This window comes from Dysidea avara, chromosome 8 (genome assembly GCF_963678975.1).
Source record: "Dysidea avara chromosome 8, odDysAvar1.4, whole genome shotgun sequence".
NCBI lineage: Eukaryota > Metazoa > Porifera > Demospongiae > Dictyoceratida > Dysideidae > Dysidea > Dysidea avara.
This window is the reverse complement of record NC_089279.1, coordinates 37,339,205-37,364,088: the sequence shown is the minus strand read 5'-3', so window position 1 is coordinate 37,364,088 and position 24,884 is coordinate 37,339,205. Positions and strand designations below refer to the sequence as shown.

At 39.5% G+C, this 24,884-nt stretch overlaps 2 protein-coding genes across 8 annotated transcripts in view; one reads left to right on the top strand and one right to left on the bottom strand.

Annotated features, from left to right (window-relative positions):
* Nucleotides 1-16,045, bottom strand: part of LOC136264452 (zinc finger CCCH domain-containing protein 18-like) — a 36,781-nt gene extending 20,736 nt beyond the window's left edge. For 2 of the 4 annotated variants that reach the window (XM_066059189.1, XM_066059190.1), the window contains exons 1-9: nt 15,980-16,045; nt 15,115-15,589; nt 13,603-13,752; nt 13,528-13,558; nt 13,430-13,483; nt 4,245-4,462; nt 3,848-3,934; nt 2,885-2,983; nt 2,810-2,838 (exon numbers count right to left, since the gene is read on the bottom strand). In XM_066059189.1, coding sequence (XP_065915261.1) covers nt 2,810-2,838; nt 2,885-2,983; nt 3,848-3,934; nt 4,245-4,462; nt 13,430-13,483; nt 13,528-13,558; nt 13,603-13,752; nt 15,115-15,585 — 1,139 coding nt within the window. In that variant the 5' untranslated portion in view covers nt 15,586-15,589; nt 15,980-16,045. Of the gene's footprint in view, nt 1-2,794; nt 2,839-2,884; nt 2,984-3,847; nt 3,935-4,244; nt 4,463-13,429; nt 13,484-13,527; nt 13,559-13,602; nt 13,753-15,114; nt 15,590-15,746 lie in introns of all 4 variants that reach the window. The other 2 variants (XM_066059187.1, XM_066059188.1) reach the window with 2 other exon arrangements.
* The window catches only part of LOC136264451 (multidrug and toxin extrusion protein 1-like), a 30,196-nt gene continuing 21,343 nt past the window's right edge, over nt 16,032-24,884 (top strand). For 3 of the 4 annotated variants that reach the window (XR_010705116.1, XM_066059185.1, XM_066059184.1), the window contains exons 1-2: nt 16,032-16,277; nt 16,326-16,425. Coding sequence is in view for 3 of the 4 variants with exons in the window: in XM_066059185.1 (XP_065915257.1) it covers nt 16,176-16,277; nt 16,326-16,425 (202 nt within the window). In the remaining variant the exon portion in view is untranslated. The remainder of the gene's footprint in view (nt 16,278-16,325; nt 16,426-24,884) is intronic. The other variant, XM_066059186.1, reaches the window with a different exon arrangement.

The window sequence follows — 24,884 nt, the reverse complement described above, 5'->3', positions numbered from 1 at the left end:
TGGCTTTCTTCTTTGGCACTTAAAGCACTAGCAGACTCAGTAGAATCGGCCATTTTGGCCATGAAAGATGTGCTGACACGATGACACGTGATCTGGAGCATGCTCGGTATGTCGATATTGCAATTAATAATACTGGTGGACTTCAGGTATCGAAAATTACTAAATATACCGGAATACCGCCGAACTCTTTAGGATACACAGAATCCAGTGGTAAAACAAGACCAGACACCTCCCTTATAAAGAGCATCCACAAGTAGTGCTGGGCGGTATTGAAAAATAGTAAACGGTATACCTTCCATAAAAAGTATCACGGTATTACTAAATATCACAGTATTAATGTAAAAGCCATTAGTATTAACTGCCATTTACCTTAAACAAATACCCATGGTAGCTCAGGTATAAATTGCCACAAACAAACTTTACATAGTTTGGTTAGCTGACTACATCAGCACCTACCTACAAACATTGTCACATGTCTGGTTACCTTCTAAATATGGGATGAAACAAGCCCAGAGGGAGGCCATAGTGCCCAGATGGTATGGCAGTATTAAAAAAAAAACAGGCAGTATCAAAACTGGTATGACTTAAATATCACTGAATACTAACAACAAGTACAAGAAAAAATTGCATGCTCTGGGAAAGCTACCCATAGAGTCTGTAGAGAGGCGCCATATACAACCGGTTTTTAAACTCGGAAAAGAAACCACCTTCGAGCCAAAGCAAACACTCTAATCCTTACGCGTGTAGTGGTGATGTTGAACAGGCAGCAGCATATCCCGAGGTGTATCCCAACATTAAAATCACGTGCTTGCTACAATTGTGCTACACGTTTATTCCAATATGTTGGGGCGCATGCTTTGATGGAAGCCGTACCCATGAGAGATGGCCACGATAAAGAAGGATCAAAGATAAAACAGTAAGACAGTAGCACACACATCGTAGGTATTTAATATTGTGAAAGGTTTTTTCTCCACAAAATTCGAAGCATTTCCGCCAAAGAAGCAAGGCTGTAGCCAGTTTTCCGCTACACTTGACTGAACACATCAGTGAGACAGGCAGTGAGGCAGTAGAAAATTTGCTAAAATAATACTTTTAAAAATTTCATAGCTCCTCGTCGGAAACGTTTCGGGTCGTTCTGAAGACATATTTGGGCTTGTTTATACCTGGCCAATACTGTGAAATGGCCGTGAAGGATTTCTGAAGATGATTTTGGGTAGATTTTTCTTCGTGAACCACGTCCACACCTTCATCGTCCCTACTATACAGTACCATTGTACTGTATGATACCGGTAAATCGCCCAGCTCTATCCACAAGCAAGAAACACTGATTCTTACCTCCCTCAGTTCTGGTTCATCACCGTGGACCTTACCGCACAACAACTACTCGTAGTGGACGAGTCATCAAGCCTGTTCAGCAGAACGGAGGACTAAATGGGATGTGATGAGCTGAACTCTTTTCATGTATATACACAATGATGATTGGTATCTTACACTAGGCCATTATATGATAATTGTATTTTTTTAGTTCTCACCACTGTATTTAATTCTGCCTTTCTATTTATTCAATGTTGTATCATGAGATTAAGAATTGTTAGTATGTTGTATCCCATATACACCACATACACACCATATACGTACATACATACATATCATAATTTGCTTTTTTTTCGTTGTAAAATAATTTTCGTATGCAAAATTTGTACGAAATTTTTTATACAAGATCGAACTAGTCTAATAGAGCAGTCATTTACGTAAATCCTACGAAAATATTTTTACACGAAAATAAAGCAAATTACATACATACATGTAATAGTTGTAACATGGGCATGATGGCTTTGCCTGATATATATGCCCAACTGCCCAAGGGCCACAGGCCCGGGGGCATACATATTAGGCAAAGCCCAAATGCCCGTGTTACAGCTAATATGTAATACTTAATAGGTCGATAGCCTGTACAAGGCACCCAAACCAATACAAGTGCAGCCACTGGATGTATTATATATGCATACCTAAAATTTTCGATTATGAGTCAGCAGCTAGTACGTTCTGGTTATGTTCGGTTATGATAAACAGACATATCCTAGATATATTACGGAGAATTTCCGTTACACGAGTTTACTGTTTTAATGAGTGCTACTGAATCGTTTATGGGAAAACTATGCAGTTCACTAAAGGCCTAGATAGGTAAGCTTGCTTGTAGAGCGGTTACTCCATGCAGAGTGATAGCTTCGTGATGGGGGTGTGTTCATATTCGAAAAAGTGTGGAAACGATTGAATGAATAAGCTATAGCACTAGTTTTCACCTTAGCCCAACATTTTTCAACTCATAGGATGGCAAGGATAACAAAACGCTCTCCATCTGAGTGGTTTTCATAGCGAAATCCAAGTCATGCATCCTAATCATGTGAGTGTTGATCGATCCCCACAATCGATTTCAGCATCAACGTCTGTATAATAACTGCCCAGTTGTAGACTGGCTACATTTCGTATGTAGCTCGGCTAGCTGGGCTACATACAAAATGTAGCCTGGGCGGCTTCTTTGATTTGAGGTGTGAAAGTGTTACGTACGTACACGCATACATACAGACATACATACATACTTACATACAGACATACATACACATTGTGACATATACAGTAGTCCCTCTATTATGTGGCCATCAATCATCCAAGCATTCCATTAGCCAAACTGAGGAAATGACTGTTCTACTAGAGTAGTTTGATGAAACGTGTACGTTCTATTGGAGTATTTTGAACAGAGTTGTACACACACCAGATAGATACATATACACACCATATATGGTTGTACCTTTCATCATTCAAACGATCACTAGTGTCCTGTACAACGATAATGAGATGATCATGTGACATCATGTGATCTCACCTTCAATTTATGTCTTAAATCTCTATGACGTTCTGACCTGCTATCTCTCACCTTAGTCCTCAACCTCACCCAGCTAGCAGACTCCTCCAGCTCTGAGCCCTAACATATTATAAGTACTGTACTTGCTACTTTCCAACTACTGCATGCCCCCAGTAACTAAACAGGGTCAGGGATTTCTACAAGACCAGCTGTAATTCGAGGTAATGATCATAGGATTGTGAAGCCCTTTAAATGTTGGAATAACAGTGCTATATGTTATGAGCAAGAACAATGAGATAGTATTTATTGATGATGAGAAATTGTGTTATTAATAGACCCATTAGTACTAGTATCAAGAGTTTATAATGGTGTAGGGAGACTGTTGAACTACACTATACCCTGTGAACAATGAGCCTGTAAAGTTCTATGGCATTGTTCAAATAACTCAGAGATTTGTGTTGATTGGTGACTACTTCAGTAGGCTTGGCTGGCATGCACATACACATTGAGAGACTGAAGCTACAGAGTGAAGAACAGTGTACTCGAGAAAAGTATGGCATAACACGCTGAGGAACTTAGTACAAAGAGAAAGACACAGCCAACTAACCTGGAAAGCCATAGATATCAACTTCATGCTTGACATCTTAATTCAAGATTTCATCATGGTCGCCATTCTATGCCTCTACAGTTCTGATAGTGAAAGTAACACGTCTAGATGGGGTTTTAGCCATAGTGATTCAATGCAGACTACCTGACCAAACTAAGAAAGTGTTAAATCTGGGCAATCAACAGCGGCCAGATTACCAAGAGGAGACAAAGATATGTGAGCTACTTTACGGGCTCATTTTTCATTGGCTATAGCAAAGTTCGATACTCTCCCTAACACATTATTAACTCTTGCTGGTATATATAACTGAGGAGATCAGCACTAATTAGAGATGTGATAATTACAGTGAAAATAATGACTGAGAGGTACACACTAACTTGCTTCCTGGAGTTGCTTCTCCGACCATGTTCTTCTCTAAATGCTGGGGGTGGTGGTGGCATCATATGGTGTGTTGGATGTACACCCTACAACAACAACCCTGACACTACACCACACACTATACACTACATACACGGACGCACACACAACACTAACACACTACACATCAGGCTTGTTGTAATTACTTACCAAATTTAATCATTACAATTACCTAAAATTTGGTAATGATTAGTAATTAATTACAATTACCATTACAATTACAACAAGCCTGCTACACACGCACCCACACGCACACACCACACTACATACCACTACATACCACACACACACACTACATACCACACACTACACTACACACCACACACTACACTACACATCACACACAAACACACGCACCCATGGTTCATGTACAGGGTGGTATAATCCAGGAGGTGGCATAGGAGGAACTAGTGGAGACATGAAATGAGGACCAACCATTGGATGAGGAAAAGGACCAGGAACCATCGGACCAACAAATGGTGATCCCCCAAAGTCTCCTACTGGATATTGAGGTGGAAACGGCCTCATGCCTCCATGAGGAGGAGGATGACGATAATGTTTCTTCTCCATAAACTCTACAACAGCAAATAAACCACTCAGCATAAGTAACAAGTAACCACTCAATATAATGAGCTATCATGAACCGCGATAGTAGGTTCATAATAGCATGTTGCTACCAAAACTCCTAAAAGAATGCACACCTAAAAACCACTTTGGAAATCATCCTTCAACTCAAAACAACACTCTAGTAATGAGCCAGCCATAGAAAGTATCAAGTAAAAAGGAATCTAATCCAAAACAGCTTATAGCTGTAAAAAAGTGTGCATCTAAGTAAAGCATGCTTTACTGTGACTGATATTATAGTGTGGTCAAGTGTGAGGTATGCAAGTTGTAAAATTAATATTAATCAGATAATACAATATTAAAGAACTATGTGATGCTGCTAGTTTTTAAGTGTGTGAGCATCTTCATAAATGCCACACAAATTTGATTCTCAATAAAGCAACATGTATAGATTCTCTGATAGCAATAAATAGTTTGAGTTTGGCCGCCTTTCCTTTGTTAATCAAATTTGTGTGGCATTTATAAAGATGCTCACACACTTAAAAACTAGCAACATCACATAGTTCTCATTAACACTTTAGTATATGTTAAAGCATAGCCTTGCTCATGCTATATGAAAAATAAAGTACTCGGCGCTTGGCCTCAATACTAATAAAGCACCCGGTTTCGCCTCATGCTTTATTAGCATCTCGGCCGCACGCCTAAGACTTTATTTTTCATATAGCACTCGTGGCTATGCTTTAACATATACATATAGCACCACATTGTTAAACACAATCAATCAATCAATGACAAGATATATACATATATATACTAGATGAATAAAAAATTGGAAATTTTAAAATGGGAATAGGGATCGCTGAAAAAAGCCACGAAACAAGAAGGGATCGGTGGGGTAGTAATGTAAACCACAAATCCCTATTTTGACTCTCTGTCATAAATCTTTAGTTACATGCTCTGTCATTTTGAAGCGAGTCAAAATAGGGATTTGTGGTTTACATTACCATGCCAGCAATCCCTTCTTGTTTGGTGGCTTTTTTCAGCGATCCCCACTCCCATTTTAAAATTTCCAATTTTTTATTCATCTAGTTTGTGCATTTTTTTTATTAATCCAGTAATGGATTATGAAGAAGACTGTTATGAATAGTAACACCGTCAACATTTCAGTACACACATGAAACTGATCAAATTGCAATGTGCATACAGACTGAGAGTTTCCTAATATGAGCTACAATTTACATTACGGGTGCCTTTAATAGCTGTCAAATTCAGTGCAAGGATTGTTGTTATACACTTGACTGCATTATACATCAGGGTGAACTCCCTTCAGACTGGAAGAGGACATACGTAACACCAGTATACAAGAAAGGCCCGTGTACTAATCCATTGAACTATAGACATAGCTATATCATTGACTAGTATTTGCTGCAAGTTGTTGGAACATATCATCTCTTCAACAATATCTTTTCATGCTATTGACTACAATATCATGTGTACAAATTAACATGGATTTCTTTGATAATGAAGACTGTGGTGAATAGTGTAACTTTGCATTCTGCATAGTAACGCCGTCAACGTTTCAGTACAAACATGAAACTGATCAAATTGCAATGTGCATACAGACTGAGAGTCTCCCAATATGAGTACAATTTACATTACCGGTGCCTTTAATAGCTGTCAAATTCAGTGCAAGGATTGTTGTTATACACTTGACTGCATTATTAGAGTATTTACGTGACTGCTCTATTAGAGTATCTAATCTGGATAACCCACCCACGTACAATAATCACAAAGCGAAAAATCCACCTTGCAACAAAGTCATCAGCCCAGATAAAGCTTCCTGGCCTATACTGAGTTTAATAAAGACAGATTCTATTAGCTACAAGCAGCGCACACCAAAAAACTTCAACTTTGAGTGTGATCGTGTATGGCTTCTCAAGAACAATGGCAATTTAACAAGAAGAAACTGCCCAGTTTGGGCTGTTTCCATCCAAAAACAAAATCAAAAATAGATCATGGACATGCACAATGATCCATTCAATAAGCCTTGTTACTTTTTATCCCAGGATTCTCCTTGTAAACTTCGTTATGCTTGTGAAAGAATAATTATACAACCAAGTACTAAAAATAATACGAAATGCGGTTAAAATTACGTCATAAATAAAATAATAATTAATGTTCTCAAAAACTACGAGGTCTAGAGACAAGAACTAACCGGGGATAGATTCGCCTGTGAATGTAGGCACAAACGTATAATCGTCACTCCGGTTCGTGCTGATGACTTGACCATACGTGTAATTCTATATAATGCCCAGTACCACACCCTTGCAAAGGAGAAGAGCGATGCCTGTGCAGGAGAGCCAGAGGCCACTTTAAAATAAACAAGAAGATTACAAGTAAGTTTTTATGTTTGTAACATCTCAAGTCTCCATGCCAGCTGCTTGGCCAGCTGCCAGTGGATTCATTCACTTAAATAAACAATACAAGAAAACATTAAAACATAGGCCACACTCTTTACAATACAGTTACATATAAAATACAAGTAAACAATTTTGTCTTGTGCAGCTGGCATGGCGAACTTCCTTTGTGTTGGTGTCAGGCAATTGATCAATATGTGCTTAATCTTTTTTGCCTTCACCTGGCATAGCTACTAGGCTCTGGCTGGCTTGGCTGTCTTCCTTTATCTGGTTCATCTGGCTTGTATACTCCTACAGTATAGTGTAGCTATCTCCTGCAAGTTGTGTATGCATAATTATAGTGTGTCACCCATCACTGTGCCATTGCTACACCACTGATGAACCCTATGTAGCTCTAGTTGATGTTGATATACAGTGCTGTATATTGGCTAATAATTTTTATCTGGTGATGTTGCCTATAATGTGTTGCTGCATACAATACTGCAATAATGTATAGTTCTCTCCTGTATGTTTTGTATACATATACTGTGTACACATCACTGTGCCATTACCACACCAATGATGTACTGGCATATTGAGATGATTTGGGGATCGTGCCTTCACCTCCTAATAGCCTCACCGGGGGGGCTGTCACGTTTGTGTATGTACTTGGTTGTATGTGACGCGGTCCTAGTTATACAACCAAGTAGTAAGAATAATACGAAATGCGGTTAAAATTACGTCATTAATAATGAATGAATAAATAAATAATAAATAATGTTTGAGAAAACTACGAGGCCTAGAGACATGAACTAAGCGGGGATAGATTCGCCTGTGAATGAAGGCACAACCGTATAATAAGACGCCTGTTCATGCTGATGACTTTACCGTACGTGTAATTCTATATAACGCCCGGCACCACACCCTTGTTTAATTACAGATTGCTCAGAACGAGAAGATTAGTAAACCTCCACAGAGAGGCCTGGTAAGCAACAACATTACAAGTATGTTTAAATGTTTGTAACTGTGTATTTTGTGTGCAGGATATGCGCTCCAGGCGTCATGCAGTGAAGGACCAGCTGATGACCAGTTGGGATACCAGCTGATGCGCTCATAAACAACCAGCTGGAATAGCAAGGTAATGAGTAATGTAATCTAATCCAAAACAGCCAAGCTGCAAAAAAAGTGTGCGGCCCTCAGAAAGGCTATGGTGAAAAAAGATGTGAAATCCAAGGTGGCGGCCAAGAAATGGCTGTGATGGTAGGTTAATGGTAAAAATTTTAATAATGACAATTCAGGTAAATTTTGTGAAGCGGCACAAAAAATTCACCTGAATTGTCATTATTAAAATTTTTACCATTAACCTACCATCACAGTCATTTCTTGGCCGCCACCTTGGATTTCACATCTTTTTTCACCATAGCCTTTCTGAGGGCCGCACATTTTTTTACAGCTTGGCTGTTTTGGATTAGATTTCATTACTTTTTGTATTTGTATACCCCAAAGCCGGCCTATGGCCAGCTTTGGGACTTTTTTAACCTATGTTTTTTTTTCTTTACTACAGGAAGAAGAAAAGATGAAGTAGATGTACTTTAAATATTTTATCAGTAAATGTACAAATTATATATGTGTGACCGGATTTGCGAAAAGGGGTCTTCCACACACATCCAATTTACGAACTTTGGCAGTTCATAATGTCAGATAGGAAAATAGTATTGTCTTGAAACTTGGACAGTGATGAGTAACAACATAGGTTAATACATGAACAAAATTTCAGGTTAGTATCTTCTTTGAGCACAAAGGTATGGTCATTCAAGTTCATAGAATTGGATGTGTGTGGAAAACCCTTTTTCGCAAATCCGGTCACATATAATACATATGTGACCGGATTTGCGAAAAGGGGCCTTCCACACATCCAATTTTCCAACTTTGACAATTGATAACTTCAGATTGGAAAGAGCTATTGCCTTGAAATTTGGGCAGTGGTGATTTCTTTGCAGCTGAACTCTCTACATGATGGTTTCTTTGTAGCTGAACTCTCTACAAGGTAATTTCTTCTAGCTGATCTCTCTACAGGGAGATTTGTTTGTAGCTGAACTATCTACAAGGTAATTTCTTCTAGCTGATCTCTCTACAGGGTGATTTGTTTGTAGCTGAATTCTGTACAGGAGATTTGTTTGCAGCTGAGCTCTTTACAGAATGGTTTCTTTGTAGCTGAACTCTCTACAAGGTAACTTTTCTAGCTGATGTCTCTACAAGGTGACTAGTTTGTAGCTGAACTCTCTACATGGTGGTTTCTTTGTAACTGAACTTTCTACAAGGTGACTTCTTCTAGCTGATCTTTCAATAGGGTGATTTGTTTGTAGCTTCACTCTCTACAAGGTAACTTCTTCTAGCTGATCTCTCTACAGGGAGATTTGTTTGTAGCTGAACTCTCTACAGGTGATCTGAATTCTGTACAGGTGATTTGTTTGCAGCTGAGCTCTTTACAGAATGGTTTCTTTGTAGCTGAACTCTCTAAAAGGTAACTTCTTCTAACTGATCTTTCTACAGGGTGATTTTTTTGTAGCTGAACTATCTACAAGGTAATATCTTCTAGCTGATCTCTCTACAGGGTGATTTGTTTGAAGCTGAATTCTGTACAGGTGATTTGTTTGCAGCTGAGCTCTTTACAGAGTGGTTTCTTTGTAGCTGAACTCTCTACAAGGTAATTTCTTCTAGCTGATCTCTCTACAGGGAGATTTGTTTGTAGCTGAACTCTCTACAAGGTAACTTTTCTAGTTGATGTCTCTACAAGGTGGCTAGTTTGTAGCTGAACTCTCTACATGGTGGTTTCTTTGTAACTGAACTTTCTACAAGGTGACTTCTTCTAGCTGATCTTTCAATAGGATGATTTGTTTGTAGCTTCACTCTCTAAAAGGTAACTTCTTCTAGCTGATCTCTCTACAGGGAGATTTGTTTGTAGCTGAACTCTCTACAGGTGATTTGTTTGAAGCTGAACTTTCTAAATGATGGTTTCTTTGTAGCTGATCTCTCTACAAGCAAACTTCTTCTAGCTGATCTCTCTACAGGGTGATTTGCTTGTAGCTGAACTATCTACAAGATAACTTCTTCTAGCTGATCTCTCTACATGGTGATTTGTTTGTAGCTGAATTCTGTATAGGTGATTTGTTTGCAGCTGAGCTCTTTAAATAATGGTTTCTTTGTAGCTGAACTCTTTCAAGGTAACTTTTTCTAGCTGATGTCTTTACAGGGTCACTAGTTTGTAGCTGAATTCTCTACATGGTGGTTTCTTTGTAACTGAACTCTCTACAAGGTAACTTTTTCTAGCTCATCTTTCTACAGGGTGATTTATTTGTAGCTGAATTCTGTACAGGAGTTTTTGTTTGCAGCTGAGCTCTTTAAAGAATGGTTTCTTTGTAGCTGAACTCTCTACAAGGTAACTTCTTCTAGCTGATGTCTCTACAAAGCCACTAGTTTGTAGCTGAGCTCTCTACATGGTGGTTTCTTTGTAACTGAACTCTCTACAAGGTGACCTCTTCTAGCTGATCTTTCTACAGGGTGATTTGTTTGAAGCTGAACTCTCTACAAGGTAACTTCTTCTAGCTGATCTCTCTACAGGGAGATTTGTTTGTAGCTGAACTCTCTACATGATGGTTTCTTTGTAGCTGAACTCTCTGCAAGGTAACTTCTTCTATTGATCTCTCCACAGGGCGATTTGTTTGTAGCTGAACTCTCTACATGGTAGTTTCTTTGTAGCTGAACTCTACAAGGTGATTTTTTCTAGCTGAACTATCCCTTTCCATAGTTGCATGAACTCCCTACAAGGTAACTTCTTCTAGCTGATCTCTCTACAGGGTGACTTGTGTGTAGCTGGTCTTCTATACAGGTTTCTTGTTTCTAGCTGATCTCTTGAATTCTCTTCAAGGTGACTGCTCTATTAGGGTGACTGCTCTATTAGAGTATCTCGATCTCGCACTTGCTGCACCAAGTTGGATTTCGTGTTATAACTCCGTGGCTTTAAGTCTGATTCTTCTACACCATTGATGAGCCTTTCTAAGATGATTACTCCATCTGTACAACCATTTTCAAAGCATTACCCCAAGCGGTTTATCTGGTAGGCGTGGCAAGCAATCGTTTTTTTTATTAGCTAATCTCGATTGCGTAATTGTTACACACTGTTGGTTTTTTCGTTGTATCTTCCTGTTTTTTAGCTCGATTTCTTTCAAACCACAAAAGGTTTGAGGTTCAATAGTTAACCTATTCACCCACCGATTTTCAGCTTCTTCCCATACGCGGTTTACCCTGTAGGCGTGACAACATATTGGTGTTATTTTTCGTGAATAATCGCTCATAACTCTTTACCTGTTTATCGTATTCCAGCCAAAGTTGGTACCAAGATGCGCCTTTATATCCTCCTTCTGTGTACCAAATTTCAAGGCAATCGGATATGGCGTTCGAGTTTTATAGCAGTTTTTGTAAGTGTGCGACAAGAAAAAGAAAAATAAGAAGAAAAAAAAAACGAAGAAACTGAGCCAATTTTTGAAGTCGCATATCTCGGGAACGCGCGAAGCGATTTCGCTCAAATTTGGAATGTGGAGTGCTGAAGGTGGAGGGAATGTCCACAGCAAAAATCGTCTTGTTTCATCAAGGAAGCACAGAGCTACGGAGGTGCGAAAATTGCGTTTTCTTTCTTCCTGTCAATATACTCACGGGTGTTACGCGCCGGCTTCTTGGGCCGCACGACACACTACCGTGTGTCTTGATACTTGTACCGGTAGTTGTATAATAGGTCTACATCTTCATCCTTCATCCGGCTTGCTAGCGGCTGGAATTATTTTCATTATACTGGCACCTTCATCTGGCTTGCCGGCGGCTGGAATTATTTTCCACTCGGCTTAACTACTAGTCTACTGTGAGTCTGTAATAGCTAAACAAGAAGCCGATGCAGTGCTGCATATATAACAATGTGTAACTATCTCCTGTATGTTGTGCATGGCTGTATGCATAATATTATAGACTGTGATCACTATGCCAATGCCACACCGCTGATATACAGGTACATCACCAGTGGCCTCTAGTTACAACAGAGTCTGTTGTGCCATATTGGCTTGATAGGGATCAATTGCTAATTGTGCCTTCACCATATCCCTTATTCTGCATAGCCTCACTTCACTGCTGAGTCATCTTCAGAGACACGTCACACCTACTATTGTTACTTTCAATATAGCTAACTTAACTTGTTTTTTTGTGTAGGTTGTGTTTTAGTATTGTGGTTTTCTGATGCCAGTTAAACTCCCTTGCCTGTGTACGTATGCATATGTATCATTTCCACAGGTACACGCACACTGCTCTGAGTGCTGCTATGGCACTGTTTATACTTGCCCAATGGGTAGGTTGCAACGTTGGTGTATGTACTTGGTTGTATGTGACACGGTCCTAGTATAAATAAAACAAATGGGCATATTTCAGGTTTTTTCTGAAATACACATACTGTTTCCTTTCCACTTGATACTTACTAGTGGACCTACCAAACCATTGCAAAGAACCACCAGAGGGTTGTTTTGAGTTGAAGGATGCTTTTCAAGGTGGTTTTTAGGTGTGCGTTCTATTAGGATTTTGCAAAAAAACATGGGCAATCCCTACTATCATGGTTCATGATATACCCAAGCCAGTAAAAGCCTCTGAAACACAGTTTGCCACTGAAAAACAATTAAAGTAATACAGGTTTTTGCAATTGAATTCGTCGCCTTTGCAATTGAATTCGTCCCGTTTGCAATTGAATTCATCGGTATTGCAATTGAATTTGTCGGTTTTGCAATTGAATTTGTCGGTTTTGTAGTTGAATTAGTCGGTTTTGCAATAGAATTCGTCGCGTTTGCATTACAATTCGTCATAAACAAAACGGCTCCAAGAAACCAACCTGGTCCATTAAGAGATGAACTATTTATGCCATGGAGAGTTACACTTGAGACACTAGAAGCTGTTAGTATGCGAAGTTGATAGCTGTCTGACAAGTTAATTAGCTTGCTCGCGAGTGACCACACCCATCGTAGTAGAATTTGGAATGTTGCTGGATAGGCTGTAGAGGAAGAATTATTGCCTTATAAAGAGTTGTTTACTACTGTTGTACTTGAACAAGTTCTTGTAGCAGCTGCTACATCATGTTTCGTGTTTGCTCCAGCTGCCATTCTTGTTTGCTCCAGCTGCCATTCTTGTTACGACGAATTTAACTGCAAAAGCGACGAATTCAATTGCAAAACTGACAAATTCGATTGCAAACAGGACGAATTCAATTGCAAAACCGACGAATTCAATTGCAAACGGGACGAATTCAATTGCAAAAGCGACGAACTCAATTGCAAACGGGACGAATTCAATTGCAAAGTCGCTGAATTCAATTGCAAAAACCTGTAAAGTAATGTCATTTATTACTGGACTCTTATGATCCACCCATCTAAGTGTTGTGTAGGTTCCTACCACATCACAAATATTATTTGAAATAACATACAGAATGACAGACAAACACACACACACACAGACTATACTCTGAAGTAACATATGATAAAAACAGCTACTTACCAGACATATGTGGAGGATGATAGAAACGACACTCCTTACCCCAATCACAAGTACCTATGACATCACCATTATATCAGTGATGGTGTCACAGAACTCACCAGCCAGGTAATGACGACACACAGTGGACACCTGTTATGTCATATCATAAGATAATAATGAGAAACTGTACTCACATCTTTAACTCGTTCAACTGGAGAACGTGACTTCTTAAGTTTAATTTTTCTGCTCTTTACACTTCTTTCTGACCCTTTACCCTTTCCTCTTCCTTTGTCTTCCTCAGATGAAATTTCTCCTTCCTCGATATCAACTGGTGACTGCTGGGGCTACACAAACAAGTTTAACAGATTAAGCAGGTTCCTTAACTGGTTGTTGTTGCTCGATTAATCAAGCAGGCTGCTCAACCAGTCAAGATGAGTGCTAGACCAGTCATGCAAACAGGTTGCCTAACCAGTCAAGTAGGTTCAACTAACCCAACCAGTTGAGGAGATTGCTTCAGTCAAGCAATTGTTCAACCAGACAGGCAGGTAGCTTAAGGTTACGGTATACTCATGGGAAATCATTCAAATTTTTGAATGCCTATCGATACTTTTTGAGATGGCCATAAAACCAGTCTACTGAGTCTATAGTATGCTCATGTTGAGCTGAATCCTCAAAAACATTTAATAACTCATGGATGCAATTACACACGATCTTTGAATTTGGCTCATTTGTAGTACTGCTTGACCCGCTAAAAATATTTTTGTTTATATATTTGAATATTTACGGCCAATCAAAATTTTCACAATACATTTCCAATAGGGAAGCCATATAAGTACAGTGTTAATTACAGCCCTCCCAAACTCGTACTGGAGCCAAACCATACATGTTTGTTGTTCACACCTTTCTGATACCAATAATCATCTGGTTGGCTGAAAAGTTAATTCTGTTGAGAAAAAATCCACCTTTAATTTTTAGCTGTTTTTCAGAATTCAGCTCAACATGAACATACTATAGCAGAGTGAAAGGTTTAAAGTGAACCCAGCTGTCACTATCATGTTTTTCCTCCGCCAAATGCAGCAAAAGCTGTAGGCTCTATGGGCACTTCTGAGGGCATAGTGATAGTGTACATTAAATTTATTAGGTCCTGTGGAAGCATTTTTGGCGTATTTCTTCTCAGTGGCAGAGACACAAGCCTTCAAAGAGCTTGTTTCACTCAAAGAAACTACTAAAAGTTTAATAAAACGTCTTCACAAACAGTACCTTAAAATATCGTTTCCACAGGACCTAGATATTTTAGTTGCTTAGTTACTTGTTGAAATTATAAGGATTCAGTAATCTGTTAGTCTGGTTTTCAGCAGCCGTTTTTGAAAAACATCACTCTATCATGGACCACACACCCAAGAATATTGTTGTTCTGCAGTATAAACTAATAGTTGTATTACTTCCACAACACAGTTGGTGAAATTATTTATCCTTTGCTTGATTTAGAGCAGATTCTGTAATTTGTTCCGCCCACGCATTTTAAAATATACCATAACCTTAATTAGTCAAGTAGGTTTAGCCTGCCCATCTAGTGAGGCAGTTTTTCAACCAGTCAAAGTGGTTGCCCAACCATTTAAGCAAATTGTTCAAGCAGTCAAGCAGGTTGCTCATTGTCCTCAACAAGTTAAGCAAGATGCTCAACCAATCACGCAGGTGGTACTCACAGGTGATGGTAAATCCTTTGAAGGCTCTTCACTGTTAACAATATCATCACTGGTGTCATGGTGATCATCACTGTTGCCATGGTGATCATCATCAATATCCTCATTGTAGTCAAGTTCACTATCATCACCTAATAAGGCATCATCATCATCATCATGGTTACCACCTGACAGGTCGTCATCCAATAATCCATCATCATCATTAATACTACTGTCTTGTATGACTTCTTGTGATCCTTGTGTAATATCATCATTAGCTGCATCTTGTGTGGCGTCCTCTGTGATACCTTGTGTAGTGCCCTGTGTGACAGTCTGTGTAACGTCTTCTTTGATAACATGTGTACTGTCTTTTATGACATCTTGTGTAATCCCCTGTGTGACGTCTTGTGCAATATCTTCTATGACATGTTCTACAATATCTTGTGTAACATCTTGCGTGATGTCTTTTGTAGTGTCTTCTGACAACTGCTCCATTCAACTACACACAAAAACATACTAGTATTATAGTGCTGGTCACAAATTCTTCACTGTTCAATTTGACCAAAAGGAATCATGGCTGACAACCAGCAGGTATAGCCTTCAGTGGCACTAGTATACACACACAGAGATGATCACGTGCTGCTACAATAACTGACCTAATTAGCGCCATTTATCACGTGGGCCAACCGCCCATCTTCCGACGAATTAGCAACAACGAAAACAACTAACTGTCTCTGTTGTGATACAGAGCACCTAAACTACCAAACTTGTCACTGACACTATTACATGTACATGGTAACTTAAGCTGTGACTGACTAGTATAGACTACTACTCTAATAAAAACCACTCTACTGACAAAAGACCATATCTATCTTGTGTAGACACTTACTGCGCAACTTTTTACATCTCTAGGATACCTCACGTGATACACTTGACTACTATATTCTAACTAAAGCGCGTCATGTTGCACCACGAGGTTGCACCACTTGGAAAGAAAGCTGGGAGAAGCGTTGCATCAGCCATCGCCGCCTCTGAGTGTACTATTAGTAACAGATAACGAGCAGTAACTAGTATTATAGCATAAGATGACGAGTAGAAGTGGACTGCTAGTACATGGACTGCAGCGAGTTTGGAAGGAATGGATTCGCCAGGAGGCAGTTGTCTTATTTAGTCTGTCATGGCCAGTTGTACGTGTACTATGTAATAATTGTTCCATGAACTGTTAATATTTACAGTGTTTAACGTTCTTCTTACAAACTCTAATCTCCTTCACCGCGTTATTGTTTCTGGGTCACTTGAGTGAGTCTCGTTCCAAGTTGTTACTAGATGGAGCATGTGAGTGTTGTAGTAGTCATATGTGGTTGTATTGTCAATTTCAGATTGTTTGCAAAAATTTATTTAATGCAATTGGATAATATGTGAACTATTTAATTCTCCTTGTAATAGAGTAGTTGCACAAATAATTACATTACGCCATAAATACAATAACGCTTACTGGGATTGGAAATGGAAGTTGCACACGTGATAATTTTATATTGAAACTATATAGTGGGCGGTAAGTCTGTTTGAAGTTATCCGTGTTTCACCTTCTCTACTTCCGAGTGTGGCAGATTGCTTTGTACAGTATGTACAGCGGAACTTTCTTGAAAGTATTGCATTACTAGAGTATAGAAATAGCCAGTATTCTAATATCGTTGTTTAGAGTTGAAACTGGAGTTGTATCGGGCCGTCACCGTATACAGCTGCATTGGAACACCCCTAGACGACTAGCGAAGCTTAAGTTAGGCCATAGTCAGGCTATTACAAGCTGTAGAAGTCTTATGCGTTAGTGTAGTTGCAGGGATTTTTCTAGAAAATAAATTCAGAGGGAGGCAATCCGAGTTTTTCAAAAATTGAGGAGCGGGGGGGAGAACTTAAATTAGGCTAAATTTGTTTTATTGTAGCTAGCTAGCCATCGACTAAATTTTATGATTTCAAATCAATTTATCATTGTTTCATCATTGGGCTGGTTGAGGCAGAGTTGGGGGGGGGGGCAAAACGCCCCCCTTGCCCCCCCTAGAAAAATCCCTGGTAGTTGTTTTTGACAGACGGTCACTTTTCGGTAGGTTTTAAGACAAAACTCACTTTGTGTTTCAGTTTCCTTTTGGTACATGTGTCACCCAGACAAAGCAACAAACCATCTTGAAATTTGGTTTGGTGACTCGTAATTCCTTCCGCTATGCGTTCCAATTATTAATGCAGCAACACAGCACTATTTTCTACTTACAGCAATGATTCTGTACCCTACCAAACTCCATGCGTAGTACAATGAGGTGAAATATTACATCAGGCGAAACACAGATACCTGTAACCGCAACTTTCGTTTCTAATCCCGTTAAGTGTTATTGTATCTATGATTGGACATGTTTTGGAAAACATGTGGCAAGAATCCATTGCCATAATACATTTTAAAATTGTGTATTCAATTCTACCTCCGATTATACTGCCGCACTGCAACTATGGCACTATATACAGTGTTATATTACATTCACCTGTCATAAGGTATTAATATACTAGAAGAACGACAGCGTAATTGGTACTGGTTTCTGAAATTACGATAAATTTTTCGAAGTGGCTATATTTATGGGCCTGTAACGTAGGATTTTTTTTGCTATATTTATGGCATTCCTAAGTGCACATGTGCAAACATCTTGTGACTTGGTCGGTCACAGTGCAAGCCGGTCATTTGTTGTATAACTCGAGTATCAAACACACTAGTTGTATGATGGTAAGTTTTTGGGTGAATTCGAGGCGAGCTAGGGTTGGCCCGGCTTCGTCAGGACGCTTGCTCCAACCCTAGCTTGCCTCGAACTCACCCAAAAACTTACCTTCATACAGACAGTGAAAGTCATCATTGTGTTTAACAGGCAAACGTCAGGTTAACGTTAGGGTCGGGTTCAGCTTTGGTTTTTTCTTCGAGTTAGACTATATAGCATTTTATATTTGTAACATTTAAATAGTACAAAACCAAGAAAAGTAGCCAGCAAGCACTGGTGGTATAGTGGTAGAGTGTGGGTATTCCAAACCTTGATGTGTGGGTTCGAGCCTCAGTCACATCCTACTTTTTTTCTTCGTTTCGTATACCTTTTTGTGTCACGATTAAATGTTGTTTTTGTTGGGGCGAGCCTGAGTGAGCCCCACACTAGCTAGTCGCCCATGTAAATTTCGTGTCATCAACCATGTGCAAACAATTACTAAAGAAATCGGAAAACTTACTGAATTAATGCCCACTATACTCCATGCCACAATAAAGTAAATGGTGAAGATTACAGCACTTCCATATATGCTCGTGTCATTGACCATGTCACGGAAAAATAAACGGCGTAGATTACGTCACTTCCATATATGCTTGTGTCATTGACCATGTCACGGAAAAAATGAACGGCATAGATTACGGCACTTCCATATATGCTCGTGTCATCGACCATGTCACAGAAAAATAAATAGCATAGATTACAGCACTTCCATATATGCTCGTGTCATCGACCATATCACGGAAAAATAAATGGTGTAGATTACAGCACTGCTCATCTCGTCTACCACGCCACAACACGTGTTGTCAATCATGAAATAAATGTCGTTGTCCATGATGGTTAGGGAAGAATGCCTTAGAAGAAGAGAACAGTATAGATTGAGAAGAGATCGAGAAACTCCAGAGGTAGCAGAAGAAAGACGAAGGAGAAACAGAGAATATCAGAGAAGACGTGCTCAATTTACACAAGAGCAAAGGGACACAATCATACAGCAGAGAAGGCAGGATTAGTACGTTTGTTGTATATAAATTTGTAAGACTCACAAAAATATTTGAGTATAATAATGATTAGTAATTGCTGTTGATAAAATGTTAAACTGAATCCTATACAACTGATAAAAAAAATACAATTGATATACGATCTAAATTCACTACCACATTCTTGCAGATGGTTTATATGTGCATATCACACTAACAATGACTATTGTGACTCATTTACACGATTTGTTTATATTGATAGTGCTTCAAATGTTGGTGTAGTAACAAATGCTGACAACATGTCCAGGGTCATGTGCCAGTTGATATTAGTAACCCTGCAGTCATTGTCAAGATTACAGAATTTCATGCTGAATTGGCTTCTTTGGATCCATTCCACTGTTCAATATGTCTTGAAAAATTCCCAAGCATTTTAACAGCCCTGCCCATACCTACCTTAAGTGGTGGGTTAGTGCTCAAGCCACATTTGAACCCCGTACTGTGCTTATCTTCCATTAGCATGAATAGCTAGATAATAAGAACAACATTCAATTATGAGCTATACTCCAAACAGCATTACCTGTAAAACTATAATAATCATGAATAAATGAATTACCCACAACATATTATTACCTAGCCATAGCTTCTAAATTCCCTTCAGGCTCGCTCCACGATGCTGCTAGCATCTGCCTAGTTAAATAGCAATGACCGGCTAAATATCAACAGCCAAAAAAAAATATGTAACAAACTAAGTCACGAGATGCTTGCTCATGCACACTTAGGAATGCCGTAAATATATCAAAAAAATCCTACGTTATGGGCCCGTAAATATAACATACGAGGATGAAGCCAGATACCTATTCACCTTTACCAATGTGTTAAAAGTCTTGCTGGCACAGTTATGAAGAAACTTACTGGTGAACTTGTTTTGAGAATACATGGGTGAATAAACGTTTTGCCATTTTGCCAGAAAGCAGACCAGCTACTCCTGTATGCTCTCACTACTCTAGTATGTTACTACCCGATAACAGACAATTATTAACACCAGTGTAGTTTGACTGTTAGTACAATGTAACACAATTTTCCAAACACCTGGCTGTACAAATTCCACATGTTTCAGTTGAATGCTGCACCTGTGATGTCATACGCAACCCTCTATAATGCTTAATTAGATTGTTAAACAATGCTAGGGGCATACTGGCTAGTTATTGACACATTCATTTGATCACATGTGCACAAATTGTTTGATGGCATTTCACAAGCAATCTGAAATCAACTGTAGAACGTTTTTAAACTATGATTTCCCAAAATTGTTTTCCTGTATGTATGTTTGTTTGTCCACGCCTGCACTTGTATGGAAAAGAAGCTTTATGCTAAAAGGCCAGTGTGAACACTCTATGAACTCCATATTAAACTTTCAGACAAGTGAGCTCTTTAGTTTATATATACTTCCTGCCAGTTTGAAATACAGGTGAAACTGGTTTCTGATTGTGGTGTGAACAACCTTCCCATTGGGTTGTATGGATATTGTAGGTAGAGCTCTAGTTGTAAATGGCAACACGAGTCTTGTAGGAGGCTGCCAAAAATTGTATGTCTCTTTGATTTGAAAGGGGCATGCCCTTTGTACATGAAAGAAAATGAAGAATAGGCCAAGGCTTTGTCAAGATTAGGGCTGGGACGAATATCGAAATTTACCTTCAAACAGTTACCAATAAGCCCTCAAGTTACAGGTTTTCTTGTATTTATGCACATCCTTAAGTTTTATCTTTTTAATCCTTTTAATAAGTGTGTACGTATATGGAAAGTGTATAGCAGCAGTACTGAATGACACAATCAATCAATCACAAATGGGCGTGTCCGCTATACTGCAATCATGCATGGGTAAACACCAACTAATAGCTAAATGGACACTTTTCATGCATTATCTATCACTTTATGAGGTGTTTTAACCCTTTATTACCGAAGTTTTTTTTACAAAACCGCAAGTGTGAAAACTTTTATGGCTTGTGTGAACTGTGTGTGATACGAGTGGACCCCACCCATTAATTAACCCATCAAGCTATATACCTTTTGATAGCCATCTCTCTCTTCTACCAACACAGCTAGAATACTTACAGATCACACACACAACTCACGCGCTATGAAGCGAAGAAAGCGTATCTTCTCCGTATCGCCATGGCATTGAAAGATGGGCGCCGCCATCTTCCTAATCAATGCGATGACATCACACTATTTATTTTTAGAATCCTTATCACGTGGGGAATGGAGTAATTCTAAGTAAAGCCTCCTAGTAGCAGGGAGAAGGCGAACATGGAGTTTTAAACAGGTATTATTGTTTTGTATACGCTATTTTATATTGCCAAGTGCCATAACTTGCCCATGCTTCTTCCTATCGCCGAATGGTAAACTCCATTAGAAGCGCCCGGTCCTTCTGAGCAGTTTAATTTGCTAGCAATTTCAGCTTCGTAGCCCCTAGGAAAAAGGAGTTCAGCTATAGTGATACGCTTTCACCTAAGCCCCACCAAATATAGTAATATCAAAGGGGTGAACATGTGTTCACTCCCAATGGGGACAAACATATTTTGGGTGCTTTTTTGATTAACAGTACCGGGCGTCTGGATTCAGTGGAATGGAATGGTGGACTGGAATGGTACTTTGGTAATTTCAATTAATTGTCACCTGTTTAAAAAGACCATCTTCTAACAAACAAATAATACCAGAGAATATCAAACAGTAGTGATGCAGTAATGTTAGTAGTGTTGTGATCAGTGTCTTAAGTCAAGCCAATTATTGGCTAAGAAGCCTTTAAACTGGTTTTGCCCACCCACTTGGTAATCCCCTGCTGACAAGTGTTAACATCATAACATAACCTCAAAGCCTGTGTAAATATGTAATTAATCAGGACATGACTAAAACACGGAACAGACTGGGAAAACGGACTGGGAAGAATTAGTTTTTTGGCCATAGAAATTCACTGTATACAGTGTAGGTGCTAGAAAGAATATAACATGCAACAACAACCAAAAACAATCCTCTGAACACGATGTCGAAGTGTGCTCAAGCCGATATCGGTGCTTAAAGATAGTCTGAAATAAAGTTCATTTTGTGTTTAATTAAAACCACACTTTCTGTGGTTTCGCATCTGTAAACAAGGCGAAACACAAGCTTTAAACCTGTTAAGACACAATGTTACTTGGATTTCGTGGTCTGGTTAATTGCTGCAATTAGTTAGACGGCTAATCTTCAGTTTTACAGGTGACAGGTAGGCTTCGTGGCGGGACCACGGTGTATTTAATCCACTGGCAAGCACTGCCGGGCTACTACAAATACAGTCTGTGTTATTTTGTTTGTTTAAACTTGTTTACAACAACACTAGCCGACAACTTCTCTGTCACAGGCGCTCACACTGGCAGACTGGCGCTTTGTAAATTATCCCAGGGTTTAATGGCGGCTCAAGCATGCATTCAGAGGTTTGTTTAAGGCTGTTGTTACGTGTTATATTCTTTGTAGCAGTAATATAGTGAGTTTCTATGGCAAAAAAAAACATTTTCAGGGAAGTTCCTTCCAGTCCGTTTTCGAGTCCGCTTTCCCAGTCCGTTCCGTGTTTTAGTCATGTCCAATTAATCATGTACTTCTCTCTTGAGTAATAGCAACTTGTAGGGATTCAATAGAACCCAATAGTAAAGTTTGGCCAAAGGAGGAATCTACATTGGGCATGCAGGGCAGACAAGGTACCAGCTTCAACCAATGCATGTGTGCTTTAAGAGGATCATGAAAGCTCACAAACTCACGTGATTTAGTGTGCATCACAAAGGAGTTGCCGTTATTTTTCTTAGTGAATACTGTAGTCCTCTTCCATCTGGATCAGGACTAAGTACCTGATACCGAAGAACTCCTCCCCTCTCTCTATTTATTCTTTGTCAGAATGTTATCCATTTAACGATGGTCTTCACCTATGAGTAAATTGTGACCAGGCTGGATGGTGGTGTCTTAATGTAGACTTGGTATGCCAAGCTGCGCCATTGGCCGAGTAACCTTATAGTGGCATCACTAATACCCTGCTGAGTAGCAGTAGTTGCAGCACCAGATATAAAACTGTGACCTTCGAACTTTTTTGGGTCCTCTCCAATTGTGCAGGACCTTTCGCAACTTTGTCACAAATCTTTGCTGGGTTAAGGATGAACCATCCTTGAAATAAAACAGAGGCCCCTTCTCCATTTCCTCTTCTTGCCATCCAGGCAAGGATAGCTGCCACTGGACAAAGCTGACCAATGCATATTTGTACCCCTTTCCCAAATGGATCTGTTTTAGATCGTTTCAGGTAGATACTGAGCTGCTGTGGGTTTTGAGACTGTTGAGTGACACATCTGCAAAGGACAAGTGGGCATTATACCAACCAATTCCAGTGGTGGGAACATGTTTCACCCGAACGAAAGAAACTGAAAAACACAGAAGCATTGCTGCCCACAGCATTAACTTATCTTCATCCAGCCCTACTGCTTCCCATAATACGTACCAGTATTGCTGGTGTGATCGGGAGCCTCACAAATTTAGGCTGTCCAGGTTGTGAAGACTGGATACCCCTTAAGACCTGGGATAGCTTTGCCATATTCCCTCTCCCGATGTCCGGAAATCCCTTCGCAAGATGTAGCTGGCATGTGGCAGACAGGTACACTTCTATAGTACTGTGGGCAATGCCTTAATCAGCTAGTACTGCCACAAAGCGACATAATGTGTCTTCTGATACTGGGAGGGGGGAAGTTACTGAGTGCTCACAGAATGACAGGTAGTGCCTCTGGCCTGCTTGGTAAGTGTTCTTTATTGTTGATGTTAGTCCCATGGAAAAATTGCGTTCCACAGATTGGTCCACTGATTGGAGGTCCAGTCTGGACGCAATCCCACCAATAGCTCTATCAATGCTGCGGGAACATCAGTCTGGTGATAGTTCACCTGTGGGAACAGAGAATATAACAATGATAAGTTGTTTCTGGAAAGAGCATCAGCTAGAGTATTCTCCTTCCCGGGTAGGTGAACTGCTAAAAAATATATAGTATGTTCATGTTGAGCTGAATCCTCAAAGACATTTAATAGCTCATGGATGCAATCACACAATCTTGAAATTTGGCTCATTTGTAGTACTGCTTGACCCGCTAAAAATATTTCAAAATCTTGTTTGACATAATATTTACGGCCAATCTAAATTGTCACAATACATTTCCTATGGGGAAGCCATATAAGTACAGTGTCCAGTGTAGGCTTTTTCTCAAACTTGTAATGGAGCCAAACCATATTTGTCTGTTGTTGACACCTTTGCTGTTACCAACTAGACAGGGGCAAGCCTGAGTGTATATTTTTGAAGTATTGATGGCAGTGAAAACTACTGGAAAAAAAAACATTATGGAGGAGAGTGTCTAAGAATCAATATAGCCTGTGCAAAATCACTATGTACACATCTGCAAAGCTTTTATTGATGGTATGATAGGTGATGATAAGGTCAAGTCTTTGATCTGCTACTTTAACCACTTCTTTTTACGACGCTACATATAGCTATTCACGGTTTCTATGCCTTCTCCTTTCTGTCTCTTCAGGAGTTTCTGCATCCCTTCTGAGCCTGTACTGCTCCCTCCTACGTCTAAGACGTTCCTCTGTATCCATTCAATAGTTACACGTGGCCAGACATCACTCACATGGCATAACAGTAATCTACACCAATAACTCTCATGATATGAACCATTACACATACCAAATATGGCTAAGCAGTAATCTACACGTTTAATCCTCCTTGGAATGGACAATTACATGCACTTGTATGGACTACGCACACCGTATAAGGAGATTGGTCTGGAAGCATGTGCAAGGTATCCGCTTTATGTCATAATTTATTGTAAACGTGTCCATTACACCACTGACTCCCTAGTGTGGGGCTCGCTCAGGCTCGCCCCAATAATCATCTGGTTGGCTGAAATGTTAACTCTGAGAAAAAATCCACTTTTAATTTTAGCTGTTTTTCAGGATTCAACTCAACGTG